At 35.9% G+C, this 19,310-nt stretch overlaps 1 protein-coding gene across 19 annotated transcripts in view; it reads left to right on the forward strand.

The window, feature by feature from the left end:
• TBCK (TBC1 domain containing kinase) overlaps window positions 1–19,310 on the forward strand; it is a 291,657-nt gene that overhangs the window by 221,305 nt on the left and 51,042 nt on the right. For 16 of the 19 annotated variants that reach the window (XM_054253081.2, XM_078366726.1, XM_054253088.2 and 13 more), the window contains one exon: window positions 16,580–16,739. The exons of the other annotated variants lie outside the window; for them this stretch is intronic. In XM_054253081.2, coding sequence (XP_054109056.1) covers window positions 16,580–16,739 — 160 coding nt within the window. The remainder of the gene's footprint in view (window positions 1–16,579; window positions 16,740–19,310) is intronic. 19 annotated transcript variants of the gene reach the window in all.

Consider the following 19,310-nt stretch of genomic DNA (forward strand, 5'->3'; position numbering starts at 1 on the left):
AAGTAAGAACATGTGGTATATGGTTTTCTGTTCGTGCACTAGTTTGCTGAGGATAATAGCATCCAGCTCCGTCTAAGTTACATAAAAGACATGATCTCATTCCTTTTTATAGCTACATAATATTTCTTGGTATATATGTACCATATTTTCTTTATCCAGTCTGTCATTGATGGGCATTTAGGTTGATTCCAGGTCTTTGCTATTGTGAACAGTGCTGCAATGAACATTCTCAGGCACATGTCTTCTTAGTAGAATGATTTATATTCCTCTGGGTATATACCCAGTAATAGAATTGCTAGGTCAAAAGGTAGTTCTGCTTTTAGCTCTTGGAGGAATTACCATACAGCTTTCCACAATGGTTGAACTTACTTATATTTCCAACAGTATATTATGGATCCCTTTTCTCTGCAACCTCACTAGCATCTGTTATTTTTTTACTTTTTAATAATACCCAGTCTGACTGGTATAAGATGATAATCTCATTGAGGTTTTGATTTGCATTTCTCTAATGATCATTGGTATTAAGCTTTTCTTCATACACTTGTTGGCCACATGTGTGCCTTCTTTTGAGAAGTGTCTGTTCATGTCCTTTTCCCACTTTTTAATGGGTTGCTTTTCTCTTGTAAATTTGTTTAGGTTCCTTATAGATGCTGGATATTAGACCTTTGTCAGATGCACAGTTTGCAAATATTTCTTTCATTCTGTAGGTTGTCTATTTACTCTGTTGATAGTTAATTTCCTGTGCAGAAGCACTTAAATTTAATTAGATCCCATCTGTCAATTTTTGCTTTTGTTGTAATTGCTTTTGGTGTCTTTGTCATGAAATCTAAGCCCGTTCCTAGGTTTAGGAGGACGCCTAGGCGTCTTCTAGGGTTTTTATGGTTTTGGGTTTTTCATTTAAGTCTTTAACCCACCTTGAGGTTATTTATTATATGATGTAAGAAAGGGGTTCAGCTTCATTCTTCTGCATATGGCTAGTCAGTTATTCCAGCACCATTTATTGAATATGGAGTCGTTTTCCCATTCCTTGTTTTTTGTCAGCTTTGTCAAAGATCAGATGGTCATAGATCTGTGGCCTTATTTCTGGGCTCTCTATTCTGTTTCATTAGTCTATGTGCCTGTTTATGTACCAGTGCCATGCTGTTTGGGTTACTGTACCCTTGTAGTGTAGTTTGAAGTTGGGTAGCATGATGTCTCCAGCTTTGTTCTTTTGGCTTAGCATTGTCTTGGATATTCAGGCTCTTTTTGGCTCCATATGAATTCTAAAATAGTTTTTTCTAGTTCTGTGAGTAATGCCATTGGTAGTTTGATAGGAATAGCATTGAATCTGTGTATTGTTTTGGGCAGCGTAGCCATTTTCATGATACTGATTCTTCCTATCTATTAGCATGGGATGTCTTTCCATTTGTTTGTGTCTTCTCTGATTTGAGTAATGTTTTGTAATTCTCATGTAGAGATCCTTTACCTCCCTAGTTAGCTGTATTCCTAAGGATGTGTGTGTGGCAATTGTAAATGGGATTGCCTTTCTGATTTTGCTCTCAGTTTGGTTGTTGGTGGTGTATAGGAATGTTAGTGACTTTTGTACATTGATTTTTATATGCTGCAACCTTGCTAAAGTTGTTTATCAGCTGAAGGAGCTTTCTGGCCAAGACTGTGTGTTTTTCTAGATATAGAATCGTGTCATCAACAGAGATAGTTTCACTTCTTCTCTTCCTATTTGAATACCTTTATTTATTTATCTTGCCCCATTGCTCTGACTAGGACTTTCAATAATATGTTGCATAGAAGTGGTGAAAGAGGGCATCCTTGTCTTTGCCAGTTTCCAAGGGGAATGCTTTCAGCTTTTGCACATACTCTATAATGTTGGCTGTGGTTTTGTCATAGATAGCTCTTATTATTTTGATGTATGTTCCTTTAATAGCTAGTTTATTGAAGTATGTTCCTTTAATAGCTAGTTACTAATAACGTGAAGGGATGTTGAATTTTATCAAAAGTCTTTTCTGCATCTGTTGAGTTAATTATGTGATTTCTATCTTTAGTTCTGTTTATGTGATGGATCACATTTATTGATTTTTTGCATGTTGAGCCAATCTTGCATCCTGAGGATGAAGCCTACTCGGTCATGGTAAAGTAGCTTTTTGATGTGCTGCTGGATTCAGTTTACAAGTATTTCATTGAGGATATTTGCATCAGTGTTCATCAAGGATTTTGGCCTGGAGTTTTCTTTTTTTGTTGTGTTTCTGCCAGACTTTGGCATGAAGATGATGCTTCCTCATAGAATGAGTTAGATAGAAGTTCTTCTCAATTTTTTTGAAATACTTTCAGTAAGACTGTACCAGCTCGTCTTTGTACATCTGGTAGAATTTGATTATGAATCCATCAAGTCCTGGGCTTTTTTTGGTTGGTAGGGTATTTATTACTCATTCAGCTTTGGCGCTTGTTATTGGTCTGTTTAGGGAATCAATTTCTTTCTTGCTTATTTTGGGAGGATGTATATGTCTAGGAAGTTTGCGTACATAGAGCTGAAGGTTATTTTTATTTCTGTGGGGTCAGAGGTTACATTCCATTAGTTTTTTCTAATTGTGTTTATTTGGATCTTCTTTCTTTTCTTCTTATTCTAGCTAGTGGCCCATCTTTTTAATGTTTTCAAAAAAACCAACTCCTGGATTTATTAATCTTTTGAATAGTTTTTCATGTCTTGATTTCCTTCATTTCAGCTCTGATTTTTGTTATTTCTTACATCCTATTAGCTTTGAGGCTGTTTTGTTCTCACTTCTCTAATTCTTTCAGTTGTAAAGTTAGGTTGTTAATTTAAGATCTTTCTAACTTTTTGAAGTGGACATTTGGTGGCATGTATTGCCCTTTTTTTTTTTTTTTTTTGAGATGGAGTTTCACTCTTGGTACCCAGGCTGGAGTGCAGTGGCACGATCTCAGCTCACCGCAACCTCCACCAACTGGGTTCAAGCAATTCTCCTGCCTCAGCCTCCCGAGTAGCTGGGACTACAGGCGCGCGCCACCATGCCCAGCTAATTTTTTGTATTTTTAGTAGAGACGGGGTTTCACCATGCTGACCAGGATGCTCTTGATCTCTTGACCTCATGATCCACCCACCTCGGCCTCCCAAAGTGCTGAGATTATAGGCGTGAGCCACCGTGCCCGGCCTGTATTGCCCTTTTAACACCACCTTGGCTGTGTCCCAGAGATTCTGGTGTGTTGTATTTTTGTTCTCATTATTTTAAAAGAACTTCTTAATTTATGCCTTTTATTTATGTTGTTTAATTTCTATGTAATTATATTGTGTTGAGTGATTTTTATTATGTTGACTTCTATTTTTATGGTGTTATAGTCTGAGAGAGTGTTTGGAATGACTTCAGTTCTTATGTATTTGTTGAGGATTGTTTATGTCCAGTTATGTGGTTGATTTTAGAGTATGTACCATGTGGTGATGAGAAGAATGTTTATTCTGTTTGTTTTGGGTGGAGACTTCTGTAAAAGTGTATCAGATTCATTTGGCCCAATATGAGTTTAGGTCCTGAATATCTTTGTTAATTTTCTGTTTCAGTGACCTGTATAATACTGTCATTGGAGTATTGAAGTCTCCCACTATTATTGTGTGGTAGTCTGTCTCCTAGTAGGTCTCTAAGAACTTGCTTTATGAATCTGGTTGCTCCTGTAGTGAGTTCATATATATTTAGAATAGTTAGGTCTTGTTAAATTAAACCATTTACCATTATGTAATCCCTTCCTTGTATTTTTTTTTTTTTAATCTTTGTTGGTTTGAAATCAGTTTTATCTGAAATTAGGATTGCAACCCTGCAGTTTCTGTTTTTTTATTTGCTTGGTAGATTTTTTTCCATCCCTTTATTTTGAGCTTATGAGTCTCCTTATATATGAGATAGATCTCTCAAAGAAAGCATGTTATTGGGTCTTACTTTTTTATACAGCTTGCCACTCTGTACCTTTTAAATAGGATATTTGGACCATTTACATTTAAGGTTCGTATTGATATGTGTGGATTGGATTTTGTCATTGTGCTGTTAGCTGGTGGTTATATTAGCTTATTTGTGTGCTTGCTTTACAGTGACATTGGTCTGTATGTTTAAGTGTGTTTTTGTATTCGCTGGTAGCATCTTTCTATATTTAGTGCTCCTTTGAAGATCTCTTGTTAGTCAGGTCTGGTAGTAATAAAGTATCTCAACATTTGCTTATCCAAAAATTATCTTATTTCTTTTTCACTTATAAAGCTTAGTTTAGCTAGATATGAAATTATTGGTTGAAGATTTTTTTCTTTAAGAACATTCAGTATAGGCCCCTAAATTCTTCTGGCTTGCAGGGGCTCAGCTGAGAGGTCTGCTGCTAGCCTGATAGGAATCCCTTTGTAGGTGATCTGCCCTTTCTCTCTAGCTACCTTTAACATTCTTTCTCTCATCTTGATCTTGGAAATTTGACAGTTATGTATGTTGAATATGATCTTGTATAGACTGTTGCAGGAATTCTCTGTATTTCCTGAATTTGACTCTTGACCTCTCTAGCAAGGTTGGGTAAGTTTTCATGGAAGATATCCTGAAATATATTTTCCAAGTTGTTTGCTTTCTCTCCTTCTCTTTCAGGGATGCCAATGATTCATAGATCCAGTCTCTTTATATAATCCTGTATGTTTTGGAGGCTTTGTTTATTCCTTTTTATTCTTTTATTTTAGTTTGACTATCTTATTCCAAAGAACCAGTCTTTTAATTGTGAGGTTCTTTCATCAGCTTGGTTTATCCTGCTGCTAATACCTGTGATTTTATTGTGAAATTCTTGTGTTTTTCATCTCTGTCCAAATTGTTAAGTTCTTTTTTTTACTAGCTATTTCATCCTTCACTCCTGTCTCACTTTATTGTGATTCTTATTTTTCTTGGATTGGGTTTTGCCATCCTCCTGAAACTCAATTATCTTTGTTCCTATCAGTATTCTGAATTCTATTTCTGTCATTCCAGCCAATTTTGCCTGGTTAAGAACTCTTGTTGGAGAACTGGTGCAGTCATTTGGAGGACATATGACACTCTGGCCACTTTAGTTACTAGAGCTCTTGCATTGGTTCTTTCTCATCTCTGTGTGTGGGTGTTCCTTTAACTGTGGTGGAGATTGAGTACAGTCAGTAGACTGCTTTTCTGGGTATTTTCACTGGACTGAGTATTTGTATGGGGTCTTTATTTGAAGCTGACTTATTGTTTCTGCTTTTAGAGTGAGTTGTGCTAGTGGTGTATTTTTTTGTGTTGAAGTTTGGGGTTTGATCTAGCAGATGACACTTAGGCTTATGGGTCAGTTGGTAGACTTTTGTTCAGCAGTGTGACTCCCTTATGTTTTCTCACAGTTGCAGCCATGTTCCCTCTCAGTGCTCTAAAAGTGTGGGCTCCTCTTCCCCTTGAGTGCCCACTGTAGTTCATGACTTGGCACCCCTGGGCTGCCCACTGTAGCTCTGGGATGATCTCAGAGTTTATATTCCTTTCCCAGATGAGAGGCAGAGGAGGAAGAGATCTTAGTAGTGGTTGTGGCCAAGGGTCATTTTCTTGAATCCTTGGGGCTCCTTCCCAGAGAGATGCAGGTCAGCAATCACTCAGTGAAGTCAGCCCAAGATGGAGGTTTGTTCTGTGGGCCCAAGCAAGGTGTTTCCTGTCTGGTTATGAGCTTTGGGGAATCTGTGGGACCTGTGGGAGACAGACTGGCCTCTTCTTGGTTCAGCTTGTTGGAGGTATGGATAAGGCAACTTAAGGTCTTTGCTTCTTCATTAGTTCAGTAGTGGCAGAGGCAGTGGCAGAGAGGCTTTTATTTGCACCTGGAGGCTCTATACAGGGAGTTGCTGAGTTTGTACTGGCTTGATAGCTCTGGTGGGGGTGGCTGGAGCCCCAGGCCTGAAGGATCTGCCCAGTAAGAAGATATAGGAACAGGCACCCATGTAATAGTCTGGCCACTTTTCTGTAGGGCTGCTGCAATATGCTTGGGGACCACTCCTGACCCTAGTCATCTCAGATTTTCCAGAACCTGGCAGAAGCCTGGGAAACAGCAAAGATGGCAGCATGTTCCTCCCTCTGGAAGCTTTGCCCCAGGGTGGTATGGACCTGTTATGGGTCCATCGGCACCTGTAGAAAGTGGCTGGAGACCCTGGTTGGGAGTTCCTGCCGAGGGAGGAGAAACAGAATCAGAACTTGCTTAAAAAAGCAAATCTGCAGTCTGGCCACATTTTGGTAGAGCATCTGTGCTATGCTGTGGGATTCCTTCTGCCCTGATCAGCTCAGACTGCCCAAAGCCTGAAGGCTGGAATGGATAAGGTATCTGAACAGCAAAGATGGCAACCTACCCCTCTCCCTGTGAGCTGTTTCTTAGGGAGGTGCAGTGTCACTACTGGTAGCTGGCTAGATCCCAAACCAGTAGGTCTTATCTTGTGAGGTACCATGGAAGTGGGGCCTGTGGCCTGTAGCTACTCAGCCTTCTGGATTCAGCCTCTTTCCTAGGGGTATGTACAGGAATCTAACCTTCTACTTTGCCAAAGCTGCAGCTACTTTTGCTGGAAAGCCCAATAATAATCTAAGGCTTCAGGATCTCCACCCATACCTGAGTAGCTGCTCTGCCAAGGCTTCATGTAGCTTTTCTGCGAGACTGAAGACTGAAGGCCGTGGTGAATTGGGTTCACGAGGAGATCTCCTGACCAGGAGGGTTGCAAAGATCTGTGAGAGAAATGTGTTTTCCTGGGGCTGCTCATTCACTTATCACTTCCCTTCACTGGGGGAGTATCCCCTGGTTCCATGTTGTTCCCATGTGGGTGGTTGTCCTGTCTTACTTTTCTTCATTCTGTACGGGTCAAGTTGTTTCCTTGATTTGTGCCACTGCAAATACCCGGATGTTTCAGCTAAAGGTGTGGTATTTATTCACCCCCTTTTGTTTGTCTCCCTGAATGCCACACACACTAGCTGGTGCTTCTAGTCGGCCATCTTAGAATGAGTAGATTGAAGTGAATTGACTTTGTAATAGTAGCAGTTTTTAAGTTCTTACTGTACCAAGCATGGTGCTAGTCCTATGATGTAGATACTGTTGTTATCTCTATTTCACTGATAAACTGAAGCTTAAAGAGGTTAAGCAACTTTCCCAAGGCCATATAACTAGTAATTGGCAGAGCCAACCTTGTGCTTCTAAATTTTCCACTATTTGGCAGGTGCCTATCTGGTCTCTGCATGGGGCAGTTAAGCATAAACAAAATTGAAACAAATAAGTCAATATAAATTAATGAGTCAGTGAGACATGCATTGATTTCTCCAAACTATGTATATTCATTCAGATGCTACACATATACATTTCTTCAAATCTTACACCGAAAATCAGCTATTATCTTCAGTACCTGTGTGTATAAGAAGCCTAATCCCAAATACCAACTGAACAGATCTACCTGTGGTTATCTTTCTACAGATATAGCCACAGAATCTAGGAAAATTGAAGTATTTAAAATTTTAGAAAGCAATATTACAACACTTTGAGGGAGGAAATATGATAGAAAGATCCTTTCCTAGTATGATGACTTAATTTATAACATTTAATTCATTCATAATTTTAATAAAAATTTCCCTAAAACTACCAGTACGCTGATGTTATTTAAAGTCTATTTAAATTTTAATGTTTTTAAAGTAATCATCTTTGTAGAGTAACTCTTAATTCTTACCAAGGTAAGTCTTTGCAGTTTAAGTCTACGATTTATGTGACTTTAGCAATCTGTTTAAGAAGTGATTAAATATTTAATACTAGGATATTTTTGAAATAATTTTATATCTTCCTTGCCAGAAAATGAGACTATACAATATGGAGAAAAAAAAAAAAAACAACTTTCTCTAACACCTTTTCCTTCCCCAGAGGAAGTAAATTATTTTTGAAATGTTGTTCAAATGATTTATAATGTCTCTATATCATGTTTATCCTCTGTTTTGCTTTTATAAGTCATTTAAATGGGTAAGGTTTGTCTAACATAGTTCTAACATCTTTATATGAGTGAAATTTTTTTTCCTAAATTGTGCTTCCAGGAGATTTAGTGTCTAAGAATAGATTTCATCTTGTCTTTTTTTTTTTTTTTTGACCTATGTAAAATGATTTAAGTGATTGCTTATGAAAGGGAGGGAGTCAAAATAAGCTGTCTACCAATAAACTTAAGGGACAGCCTCACCACCATCACCAAGCCCCTCTTCAGAACCTTCACTTCATGCCTTAAATGCTACTATTAATGCTTTAGTAATTTAGCTTGTGGTACAAATAGTCTCAGTTAAAATACAAAAAGCCTGTAGGCGGTAATATATTAATCTATGTTCAATTTTTGTGATTGGAGGAGAGAAACAGCACATTAGTATACCAGCAATCTTAGGGAGCTACCTCAACCCCAACGTGGGCTAAGGGGATGGAGAATACAGAAAAAGAAAACTGAAGGACATAAAGACAGCCAATTAACAATGAAAGCATAATCCCAAAACTTTAGAATAAGCAGAAACCCTAATGTAGTTTAAACTCTTAATATTAAAGTCAAAGGCTCAGAAAGGTAAAACAGCAGTTTTTGTTGACATTTTTTCTTTGCTTTTAAAAAGTAGAAACATGAAATGTTAATCTAGGTAAAAATCAAGTCAGATATATTTATTCTTCAATATATTTTGAGAATTTCAGAGCAAACAAAAATTACATTTTTTAAGGAGGCAATAGAAAATGTTTCTCATGTAGTGACATGAATTTTAGAAGTGGTGTTAATAGTTTCCATGGTAATACACAAGCAAACTCTTGTTTTCTTTAATAGTTATAAATAGTTAGGGTTTCAGTTTTCTTGGCGTTCATAATAAGAAAGGTCTTAGTCATGTAATTGTGGATCCAACTGATGTTATCTATAAACAACAATACTTTGAGAAATGTCACTCATTTGCTTGAAATCAAGGCTGAGTTTTTGCTTATGGCTGAGCTTTACTTGTAAAACTCTTACCTTTTGATTTTTTTTAATGTTAACATCTAAATCTATACCAAAGACAAACTCAGGCTTAAATTTGGTTTTTGAAAAATACATAAACCCAGTTGTATTCATTATTTCATTATGCCACATTCATCCTTAGAGAATGCTAGTATTACTCTTATATGTTTGTCTTTAAGAATAAATTTATGAAAACTTCTTCAAAACAATTTAAAGATACTCATGATCAGAGCAGAATAAATACTGATAACAAGGTGTAGTAAGATTTTTTTCATCTCTTGGACATTAGGTTCGATCTATCTAAATTAAAATTTCCATCCAGTTGTATTCCCATATTTGAATGGGCTTTGTATAATATAGGAATGTATGATAGCAACTGCTGGGGAATACTTTCATGTCAGGATTAATTGTTAGTTATGAAAGGTACCTTAGCTATTGCAGAGTTTCTATTTGGTTAGAACCATCCACGACCCCAGTTTCTAAAGTGCCATACAAACTCGTTCAATCAGTCAGCCAGTCCTGTTTGAGGACCTGCTTTGCCAGGCAATGAGGATATGGAGTTTAAGTACAACACCCCTGCCCACCAGAAGCTCACAGTCTTGTAACTAAAATAATACATGAAATAGATAATTGAAGTATAGTATGAAATGGTCAATGTCTGAAGCATACCCAAATGTCATGGAAATATAGGATGGGCACCTAAACCAGGTAATGTCTAACATGAGTCTTAAAAAAAGTAGAAGTTAGTAATCCAGCAAAGACGGGAGAGAGGCATTGCAAAACCACACTATTTGAAGGCCAGAGAAGGTGAGAAGGACTTATTTAGGAAGTTACAGGAACTGTGGATGAGCATGTCTGGAATATATGAGAATTAGTAATGAGACCAGAGTGGCTAGTTGAAAATGTCTCATAACATGCTAAGAAGTTTGTGTTTCATTCCTAAGGCAAAAAGAAACAATTAAACAGTTCTAAACAGGTAGGTGCCATGCTCAGATTTTTATTTCAGAAAAATTAATGCATTTTAGAGGATGGATGAGAATAGAGATAATGTCACAGGCAAAATTAGGATTGAATTATCCAGAAATTTTATGTGCATAATCATTCCTTCATATTCTGTCATCAAGAGTGAGATCTCTAGCTTTTCCCTAAATAAGCCAGTTTTAGTGGGCCCTTAGTTCAATACCTATGCTGAAGAAAATCCAGGGAAATTATTTTTGTGACTGTTTGTTTCCTTTTCTCAAAATGTAAGCTAACAAAGGGGAATTCTATATCATTGACACTTGCAAGCGTTGTTAGATACTGATACCACCCGTTGGAGTTGCCAGAAGGCACCTTAGCATATTTGCTGCTGACACTAGTTACTCCAGGTTTAGCAAAATTCTGAAATTCATTTACTCGCCAATATGAAAATGATGTTCTAAGCATTCTATTAATCAATGCAAGAGATTCAAATATGAAATTAATGAAATACACACTGTTCCTTTCAGTTGTTTAGATACAAGTTGTGTTCATTAGTATATTTTATATGAAATCAAATTGCTGTTATGAGAGATGTACAGGTACTGTGGGAAGGGAAACTTTCATGGATGAAACATTTGAAGGATGGATATTTAAATGTCCAAAACTAAGGAGAAAAAGCATTTAGGCAGAGAAAACTACAGGAGATAGAAAACCTATTGGTAATAGTAAATGATTTAGTTTGGTCGGAATTGAAGTACATAGGTTCTGTTCATGAGGACTGAACTGAGAAATACGGGCTTTGTCGTGTAGGCAGTAATGGAAAGTTTCTCAGCAGGGACGTGATGATCAGAACATTTTGCTTTTAAATTTTTTATCTGTCAATATTGTAAATCAAGTGTATTTCCAAGAGAAAAGACAAAAGTTGGAGGAAACAGTTACCACAGTAGTTTAAGCTCAAGACAAATCAGCATCTGAAACAGGCAATGATAATAAGAATGCAAATGTGAGTGAGGGATTTATTAGAGCAGTAGAATATTGGATGTTGCTACTGATAAGATGTTAGAAATGAGGTTTTTGGTTGATTTAGGAGATAGTGATGCCATTCAAACATAGTATCAATAGATTTAGCAAAGAAAATCATATCTAAACATCTATATCAGTTAATGCTTTTCAGTAATGTTATATATGAGAGAATTGTGGGTTTAATTTCATATTTTTTTTTGTCTGCTGATATACTGAAAGTAAAACCTTGAGTTTGGACTGAAAGGTCTATAACACTAATTATAATTAGTTAACCCAGCAAACAAACAGCCAAAAACAAAGGTAGGTAGATCTTCTTGAGTGGTTTGGTGAGATATTGGTGTACTTTGTCTTTAGAGATATGATGTTACTAAGTGTGGCAACCAACAAAAATGCTGTGCTCTTTTAGGATGTAAAAAAAAAAAAAAAAAAAAAAAAAAACATGAGCTGGTTTCTCTGTTTAATTTTAAGCAATATTTTAAAGGAATTTTCTAATTTTTTTGTAAACTGAAGAATCTTTCTGAACATTCTTTGTTAAATACAGACATGGCCGGTCGCAGTGGCTCAAGCCTGTAATCCCAGCAGTTTGGGAGGCCGAGGCGGGTGGATCACGAGGCTAACAGATCGAGACCATCCTGGTCAACATGGTGAAACCCGTCTCCACTAAAAATACAAAAAAAATTAGCTGGGCACGGTGGCGCGTGCCTGTAATCCCAGCTACTCAGGAGGCTGAGGCAGGAGAATTGCCTGAACCCAGGAGGCAGAGGTTGCGGTGAGCCGAGATTGCGCCATTGCACTCCAGCCTGGGTAACAAGAGCGAAACTCCGTCTCAAAAAAAAAAGAAAAAAAAAATACAGACATTTACCCATGTAATTTACCTGTATAACGTACCTATATTCTTAGACCTGACTTTTTTCTGTTTGATTGAAGTACAGCATATCCACTTACAGTATTGTTATATAGACTGATTTATGAATACAGAAAAGTTTTCATATATTAGAAACCTGGAAGATAATATACATTTTCCCTGTTAATGCTGTTCTGATAATCCAACTTATTTGTCAGGATTTTACAGTAATTTTTTTTATCTGTTGTGCATTGGGCTACCAAATTCTGTTTAATGCAAAATTTTGATTTTCTTCTAAGCACACACTCATCTGTTTTTGGTAATGTCTGCCAAATGGAATGTTGAGCTGAATGGTTTATTTATAGGTAGTGGTTCAATTTACTCCAAGACGGGGTAAGATACATAGTGTAAGGTTTCCATATGCCAAAGAAAATTGATATGTTTACTGGAATTTTCCTATAGTACATTGAGGGTAGTAAACAGCCATATTCAAACACATGGTGAAGTGACTGCTACCATAACTGGATTCTTTTATGCTTTCCTAACTATTATTATTCCAGTCTAGTGATTTCATTGTAATTACTGCTGACTTCTGTAATGATTTTTTTTAATCTTTTAATTCTTTCAAGTATGTCATCAAAAATTCTGATTTTCTATGAACACTGCAAGTTATAAATTAGTGTTTATGGATACCACTGCCACTTTCACCAAAACCAAACCAAATATTGTAATGGCATTGTTGGAATTACACTATCATGATATATATGTGATTAAGATAATCACTCCATAAACATTTTGGCAACGATTTCCTTAATAATCCCTAAGCTGGGTTCTTTGAAGCTGTAGCTTTTTAAATTCTTAGTTTATAATATAGCATAGTGTCTGACTATTGGGTATTACACTCATTGTAGAACCTTTAAGTGTGGTTATTGTTTACTCCATATATGTGTTTATGTAATGAGAAATGGCTTTAAAACGTGAAACATTAGTGTAGAGGATTCGGATTTTTATCTATATTATACAGAAAGCAACAAAGTGACAGTCAAACTCCAAAACTATGTAGAGTTGCATGTTCATCTCTAACACTGTTTGTATGAAGGTACTGTTTACACTTGTTTTCTACTGTAATACAGTGAAATAAAACCAAAGTTCTTAGTACATGGAAAAATGTGCTAATCTCAGCAGATTCTCTATCATTTCTCTTTCCTTGCCTGATAGCAATCAGCTAGGGTCATCCAGAGTCATAGTATTTTTTTGTTAACCATATGTCAAAAAATTTCTATTTCCCTCTTTATTCTTTCTTATACAAAATATACAGAAATCTGTTCTTTGCTCAATTTTCAAATACCTCATATTTTATTCTGATTTTGAAGGACTTGACAAGTGAAAAAGTATTCACCTATCTACATTTACAGTATAATCAGACCACCTGTCAAATGTCTAGAAATTGCCTTAATAGAAATTGTTCTATTTCATCTACTACTGTCTGTGTCACATGGGTAATTGTATTGTAGGCAGGGTTATGTAAATAATTTCAAAGGAAAAAGAAAAAGATCTTTAAATGACCAAAGTTGTCTTCATTGTCCTACTTATTTAAACAACAGGCTATTGATTGTAAATACACTGATTTCTAACTAGGCCTATCTCATTCTCCTCTGTTGTTTGCCTGTAAGGATAGAAGTCTTAGAGGTTTGACCACCCTGTCTACAGACATTCATGCTTACCCAATCATTTTTGTACTAGAAGTTTCATGACAAGAGTGTTCTTGGATGAGTGTTCTTAGATATTATCCAGGACTTTTTGGTTGAAGTAGATTAAGAATGAGGAAAGTGTGGTTTAAAGCTCTGTTTCTTGTGTGCCTTATTTTCCAAAATGTAGCCTTAAAAACGTTTGGAATCATTTTATATTTTGAATAACTCTCTCTTTCAAAAAAGACTCTGTTTCCATCATATGTTGTGAAACATTTTAATATTTAATCTAGATTTTTTAAAAGACAAATTCACAACCAACAAAAAATTTTAGGATAATAACAACTTTATGACATACTTCTAGTAACTCAAAGGCAGTTTAAATTATTCTTTAAAGGCACATAATAAATAGGTGATATTGAACCTATAAAATCATCTTAATGCTTATCTGTAATTATAGTTATTAGATATGATTATTTAGATAAAGATGGGTACTTTTTAAACCAAATACACTATTCATTGAATTTATCTCTTAAACAGTTTTTATTTTAGAGACAGTGCCTTCTAACTTTTATGGAGAAGGAACTTAAAGGTTACTTTACATGTAAAGCTTAACACAGTCTGAGCATTATCTTTTATGTTTTTTATTTTCAATTTTCAAGGCAGAGAATCTTATTGGCTCAGCCTACATCATATATCTACCATCACCCTCCCCTCCACCATCCTGTCAGCCATGGTTGTGTCAGGGTCATCTGATACAAACATGACAGTCTAGGCTCACCCTTCTCTCAGTGGTTGGTGCTCTTCCAAACAAGAAAATGGAACATGGACAGGCAACCCAAACTTGTCTGCTACAGCATTTGACCAGGATAGATTTTTATTGCTTTTGCTGCTCTAAACACACTGACAAAGAAAAGATGTTCATAGTTGATAAGGGCTGTTTGATAAATATGGAAACACTCTGGCAACTTATTCAGACCTGATAGATGTAGATACATGAGCTAAGAATATATGAGTTGTTAGGTTCTTAGTTTGTGTTATTAAAAAATTTTTCATTTTGAAGTATATATTTACTGAAAATAAAAGTACTATCCATTAAAAAAAAGTACCATCAGAATAATTATATTCTGAGAGAAGTCATTACTCTTCAGGAAAACCACAGTTGGAAATATTGAATAATTAGAAATGTCTGAAAATCTAATGCTGATGAAGTTCAAAGGTAATCTACTCATGATCATAAATTTTCTCACCGTTCTAGAAAACTTCAACTAAACAATGTCCACTGGAATGTTAATGTTGATTCTCTCCTTTAGTTTTTCAGAACTTATTTATGTTTTTTCTCTTGTCATTAATGTCATATGCTTTTCCTTTAAAAAATGATGAAGCAGCAGCTGAATAGAAAATTTAAATTGTAAGATATGTAGTCCATCTCCACCATCATTCTTGAGAGTAGGAGCCTCAAATTCCTCTATCTCCATTAAGGAGAGAGAAAGAAAGAGAGAGACAGAGAAGTAGTATTCTAAAATAAGATGAGCCTACAAACTGGGGCAATAGTGAAACTGACATGTCAGTAAATAATTAGGATACTTCTCATGCAGTAACAATTGGTAAGTTTTCAGGGGGACTATTACTTGCTTGTGTAGCTACCTTTTAAAACTGTGACTTTTCTTTTTTGAATAACCTACCTGAAGTGGAAGTTTAGAGAAAATGCCTCTATTGAACACATAAACATTCTCTTTTTTGTAATCATCTGTTATTATTAAGAGGGAAGAAATTAGCCTAAACTCTTTATAATCTGGTCTTCACATTCACTCCCCTTCAACCTTTCTCTGCATTGTTGCAAAAATGCAAATCCTTTACTTCTCTACTTAAAACACTTTCCGACTTTTATTGCTCCTAGGATAAAAACGAATATCACCAACATAGCCTACAAGGCCTATGTGGTCAGGCCTCTGCATCCATGTCCAGGCTCACTGTAACTTGTGCTTCCTTGTGCTGTCTAAATTCCACTGGCCTTCCTTCATTTCTCTTTTTTGGCCATGTGCCTCCCCATGATAAGCCCAATATTTCTGCCTGAAATTTTATACCCTCTGCTACCTTATCCCACCTCCATTGCATCCCTTTGCCTGATTGACTTGTATTAATTCTTCAATTCTTGACTTAGCCATCACTTTCTCAGTGGAAACCTTCCCTGTCTTCCCCAAAGTGACAATGTATCTATTAAAATATTAGAGACACCTCTTTGAGAGTTTTCACAGTTGTTATTTTACATTTATTTGAAGAGTTTTGATTAATGGATATATTTAAGAATGTTTTCCTTTCTAGAATCTAAAGAAATAATTACCCTTTTTTTATCTGATTTCCAGAGTTCTACTTTCAGTCCCTTAGTTGTAGCTTTTAATTACCTCTTGGCATTTACATTTTTTCTTTAAGATCTTATGATCTTTCTAAATGTTTTAAGTGAATGGATGCTTTTAATTCCTAAATTAATAGTTAATGAAACCGTCAGACCCCTTATAAGTGTAAAACAATAAGATGCCACCCTTATCAGAGAGTGTAAAACTGGAAATAATGGAAATGCCAGATAAGTTTTCTTGAGAAATGAACCAAAAGAAGTGTTTTCAACCAGTGCTAATGGCCACTTGCAATTCTATATGGAGTTCCTTTTAGCAGTCACTTGCCCAGAGAGGATAGGCTTTTGCAGCATCAAATTAGAGCTGAGAAAATCCATTTGCCTGTGTCACTTTCAGAACTTTAAAATAATCATGGTAGTAACAATGAATTGAAAGGGGTGTTGTACAGTTCATACAATTACCATTGCTTTGCTGCATCAGGATCACTTTCATTATTCTTCATTTAATGAGGAAGGGCTTCTTTACAACTTTGACTAGTCATCTTCCTTTCTCTTTTCTCCTTCATTTTCAAAGTTAACTTTTTTTTTTCTCTTAGAGATGCCTTACATCATTTAGATAAAATACTCACATGAGCTAGAAAATGTTTAGCACTATCTTCAGGGAATCACTTACCTCTGTGAGTTTCTCTCAGACACTCAAAATTGTACACAAATAAATATTTTCCTTAAATTTTCCTTCTCAGCTTTATTCGTGGTCACATTTCAGGAAGCATCAACATTCCATTTAGTGCTGCATTCACTGCAGAAGGGGTGCTTACCCAGGGCCCTTATACTGCTATGCTCCAGAACTTCAAAGGGAAGGTCATTGTCATCGTGGGGCATGTGGCAAAGCACACTGCTGAGGTAAGTACATTCAAAAATGTCATATGTACATATAATTAGTAATTTACCTGCCTTCTATATGAAGATTATCTAAAAGTATATTTCTTCAGGAGTTGGTTACAAATAATATGAGCTTTGAAGATTTCTGTGTGTTCTTATATGGAAGAGTTTGTCTGCCTTTAATTGAAGCGTTTTTCCCTCAGTGTTCAGCATCAGGATCAACAGTAACCTTAAAAAAATCAAAATGGTATCATAAGGCTGTTTTTTTCTAACTGCTTTCTCAAATTGCAAAGAAGTAGCTTGAATTCCCTCCACTGGAGAAAATCAGTAGTGTTCAAGTGTAGGCTGTGAGAGCTGGTCATGATGAGATTTGTTAGATTTAGGAATTTTGTTTACTAGAGACTCAAAGCTTTTTGATAATAGAGAATTCAGGAAGAACGTCCACTTTCAGGCACGAGAAATACATGAAACAATAAAATGGCTTCCCTCTTCCATGGCCATGTTCTAAGCAAATTAAAAAATAAAGAGTAGCATATAAAGGCCAAAAATATTCATCTTTATTTTTTAATAAAAGACAAGTTGAAGACTATAGCTTAGTTAGAGAGCCAAATTGACTTGCTTAAAAACAAGCAGGCAGAGAAGGTATCTAGATATAGGCAATGTTGAACCACTACAGGATCCTTCTCTAAAAGGGAAGAATCTCCTCCTAGAAAAGTAGCAAAGGTAACTTGCTCCCTGCAGACAACTTTTTTCTAAAAAGAACATAAATAGGACTGAGGCTTCCCAAATTTACCAATCAAATAAATCCTTCAACCACCCAGGGCAGAGAGAATAGAGGGACAAAAAGAAAGAACAGAAATATGCTTAGGAAAATTCTGTCATCAAGGAATTCAGGAGTGTAGACAAAATATTTGCCTTGATTGTACATATTCCTTTGAGCACTCCAGAAATATGGTCACTGAAAATGTCAGATTAGAACTTTTAAACTTTATTTTTTTAATCTTAGAAATCAGAGAAATAACCTACAATCTCTATTATTATGATAACTAATAACCATACTTTGTTGAACATTTGGAAAACATAAAGAGACCAAAAAAGGAAATTAAAAGTATGCATGATTTTACCACCTGGGAAGCAAAAAACACTTCTTGAATTTTTTTATTGGAAAACAAGTCCTCCATTCAACTCAATTCTGATATTGGCTAAAGATAACCCTCCTATCCCTGCCTGCACAGACCCAGTACTGATAGAAACTGAGAAAAGAGGAAAAATGAAAATACTTTGTTGTTTCATTCCTAGAGCAAGTGTGTATGAAGTCCATGAAAACAACATGTGATGGTTACATTTAGAAAACTATGCCATATGATTTTGTAGTAAGGAACTAGGCTATTGATTTTTCCAATTTGATGCCTTAAGTATAATTTTTTAAGTTTTTGCTTTTCATAGAGCAAAATTGAGAGAAAGGAATAGAAATTTCCCATATACCCACTACCCGGCATGTGCACAACCTTTCTCGTTATCAACCTCCCCCATCAGAGTGGTATATTTGTTACAATTGATGAACCTTCATTGACACATCATTATCATCCAAAGTCCACAGTTTACATCAGGGCTCATTCCTCATGTTGTATATTATTATTTTTTTTTAATTTGTAAGAGATATTTGTTAACTTTTATTTTAGGTTAAGGGGTGTATGTGCAGGTATGTTATATAGGTAAACTCATGTCACAGGCATTTGTTGTACGGATTATTTCCTCACCGAGGAAGTAATACCTAGTGCCCAATAGTTATTTTTTCTGCTTTTCTTCCTCCTCCCACCCTCTACGCTCAAGTAGGGCCCAGTGTTTTTTTCTTTTTTCTTTGTTAGAACTTTAAAACTTTAAAAGTCAGATTAGAACTTTAAGACTTTGATCATAAACTATTTGAAGTATCCAACAATCCATGTCTCAGAAATACAGGCTGATAGCAGCATTAACTTTTGACACTAAATGAAAGTCATTCTTAACGATGAAGCTTAACTAACCATACTAAAGAAGTATCCAAGTGGATATTACTTTTAAGTCATAAATCACTCACCTACCTTTTATATAATGATATTTACCATCCAACAGAAAACAATCTAAATACACCTATTTCAGAGAAAGTCAGAATAGTAACTCATATGGTTTGGATATTTGCCCACTCCAGATCTCATGTTGAAATGTAATCTCCAATTTTAGAGGCTGGCCTGGTGGGAGGTGTTTGGATCATAGGGGCAGATCCCTCATGAATGGCTTGATGCCCTCATGGTAATAAGTGAGTTCTCACTCTGTTAGTTCACATGAGAGCTGGCTGTTTAAAAGGCTAAATCTTCCTTCTCTCTTTTGTTCCTGCCCATGCCATGTGACATGCTGGCTCCCTATTACCTTCTACCATGATTGTAAGCTTTGTGAGGCTTCATCAGAGATAGATGTCAGCACCATACATTCTGTAAAACCTGCAAAACCAGAAGCCAATTAACCATCTTTGTTTTCAGAAATTACCCAGTCTCAGGTATTTCTTTATAGCAACACAAGAACAAACTAACAGATAATTGGTACCAGGATTGGGGT

The sequence above is a fragment of the Callithrix jacchus genome, chromosome 3 (assembly GCF_049354715.1).
Source record: "Callithrix jacchus isolate 240 chromosome 3, calJac240_pri, whole genome shotgun sequence".
NCBI lineage: Eukaryota > Metazoa > Chordata > Mammalia > Primates > Cebidae > Callithrix > Callithrix jacchus.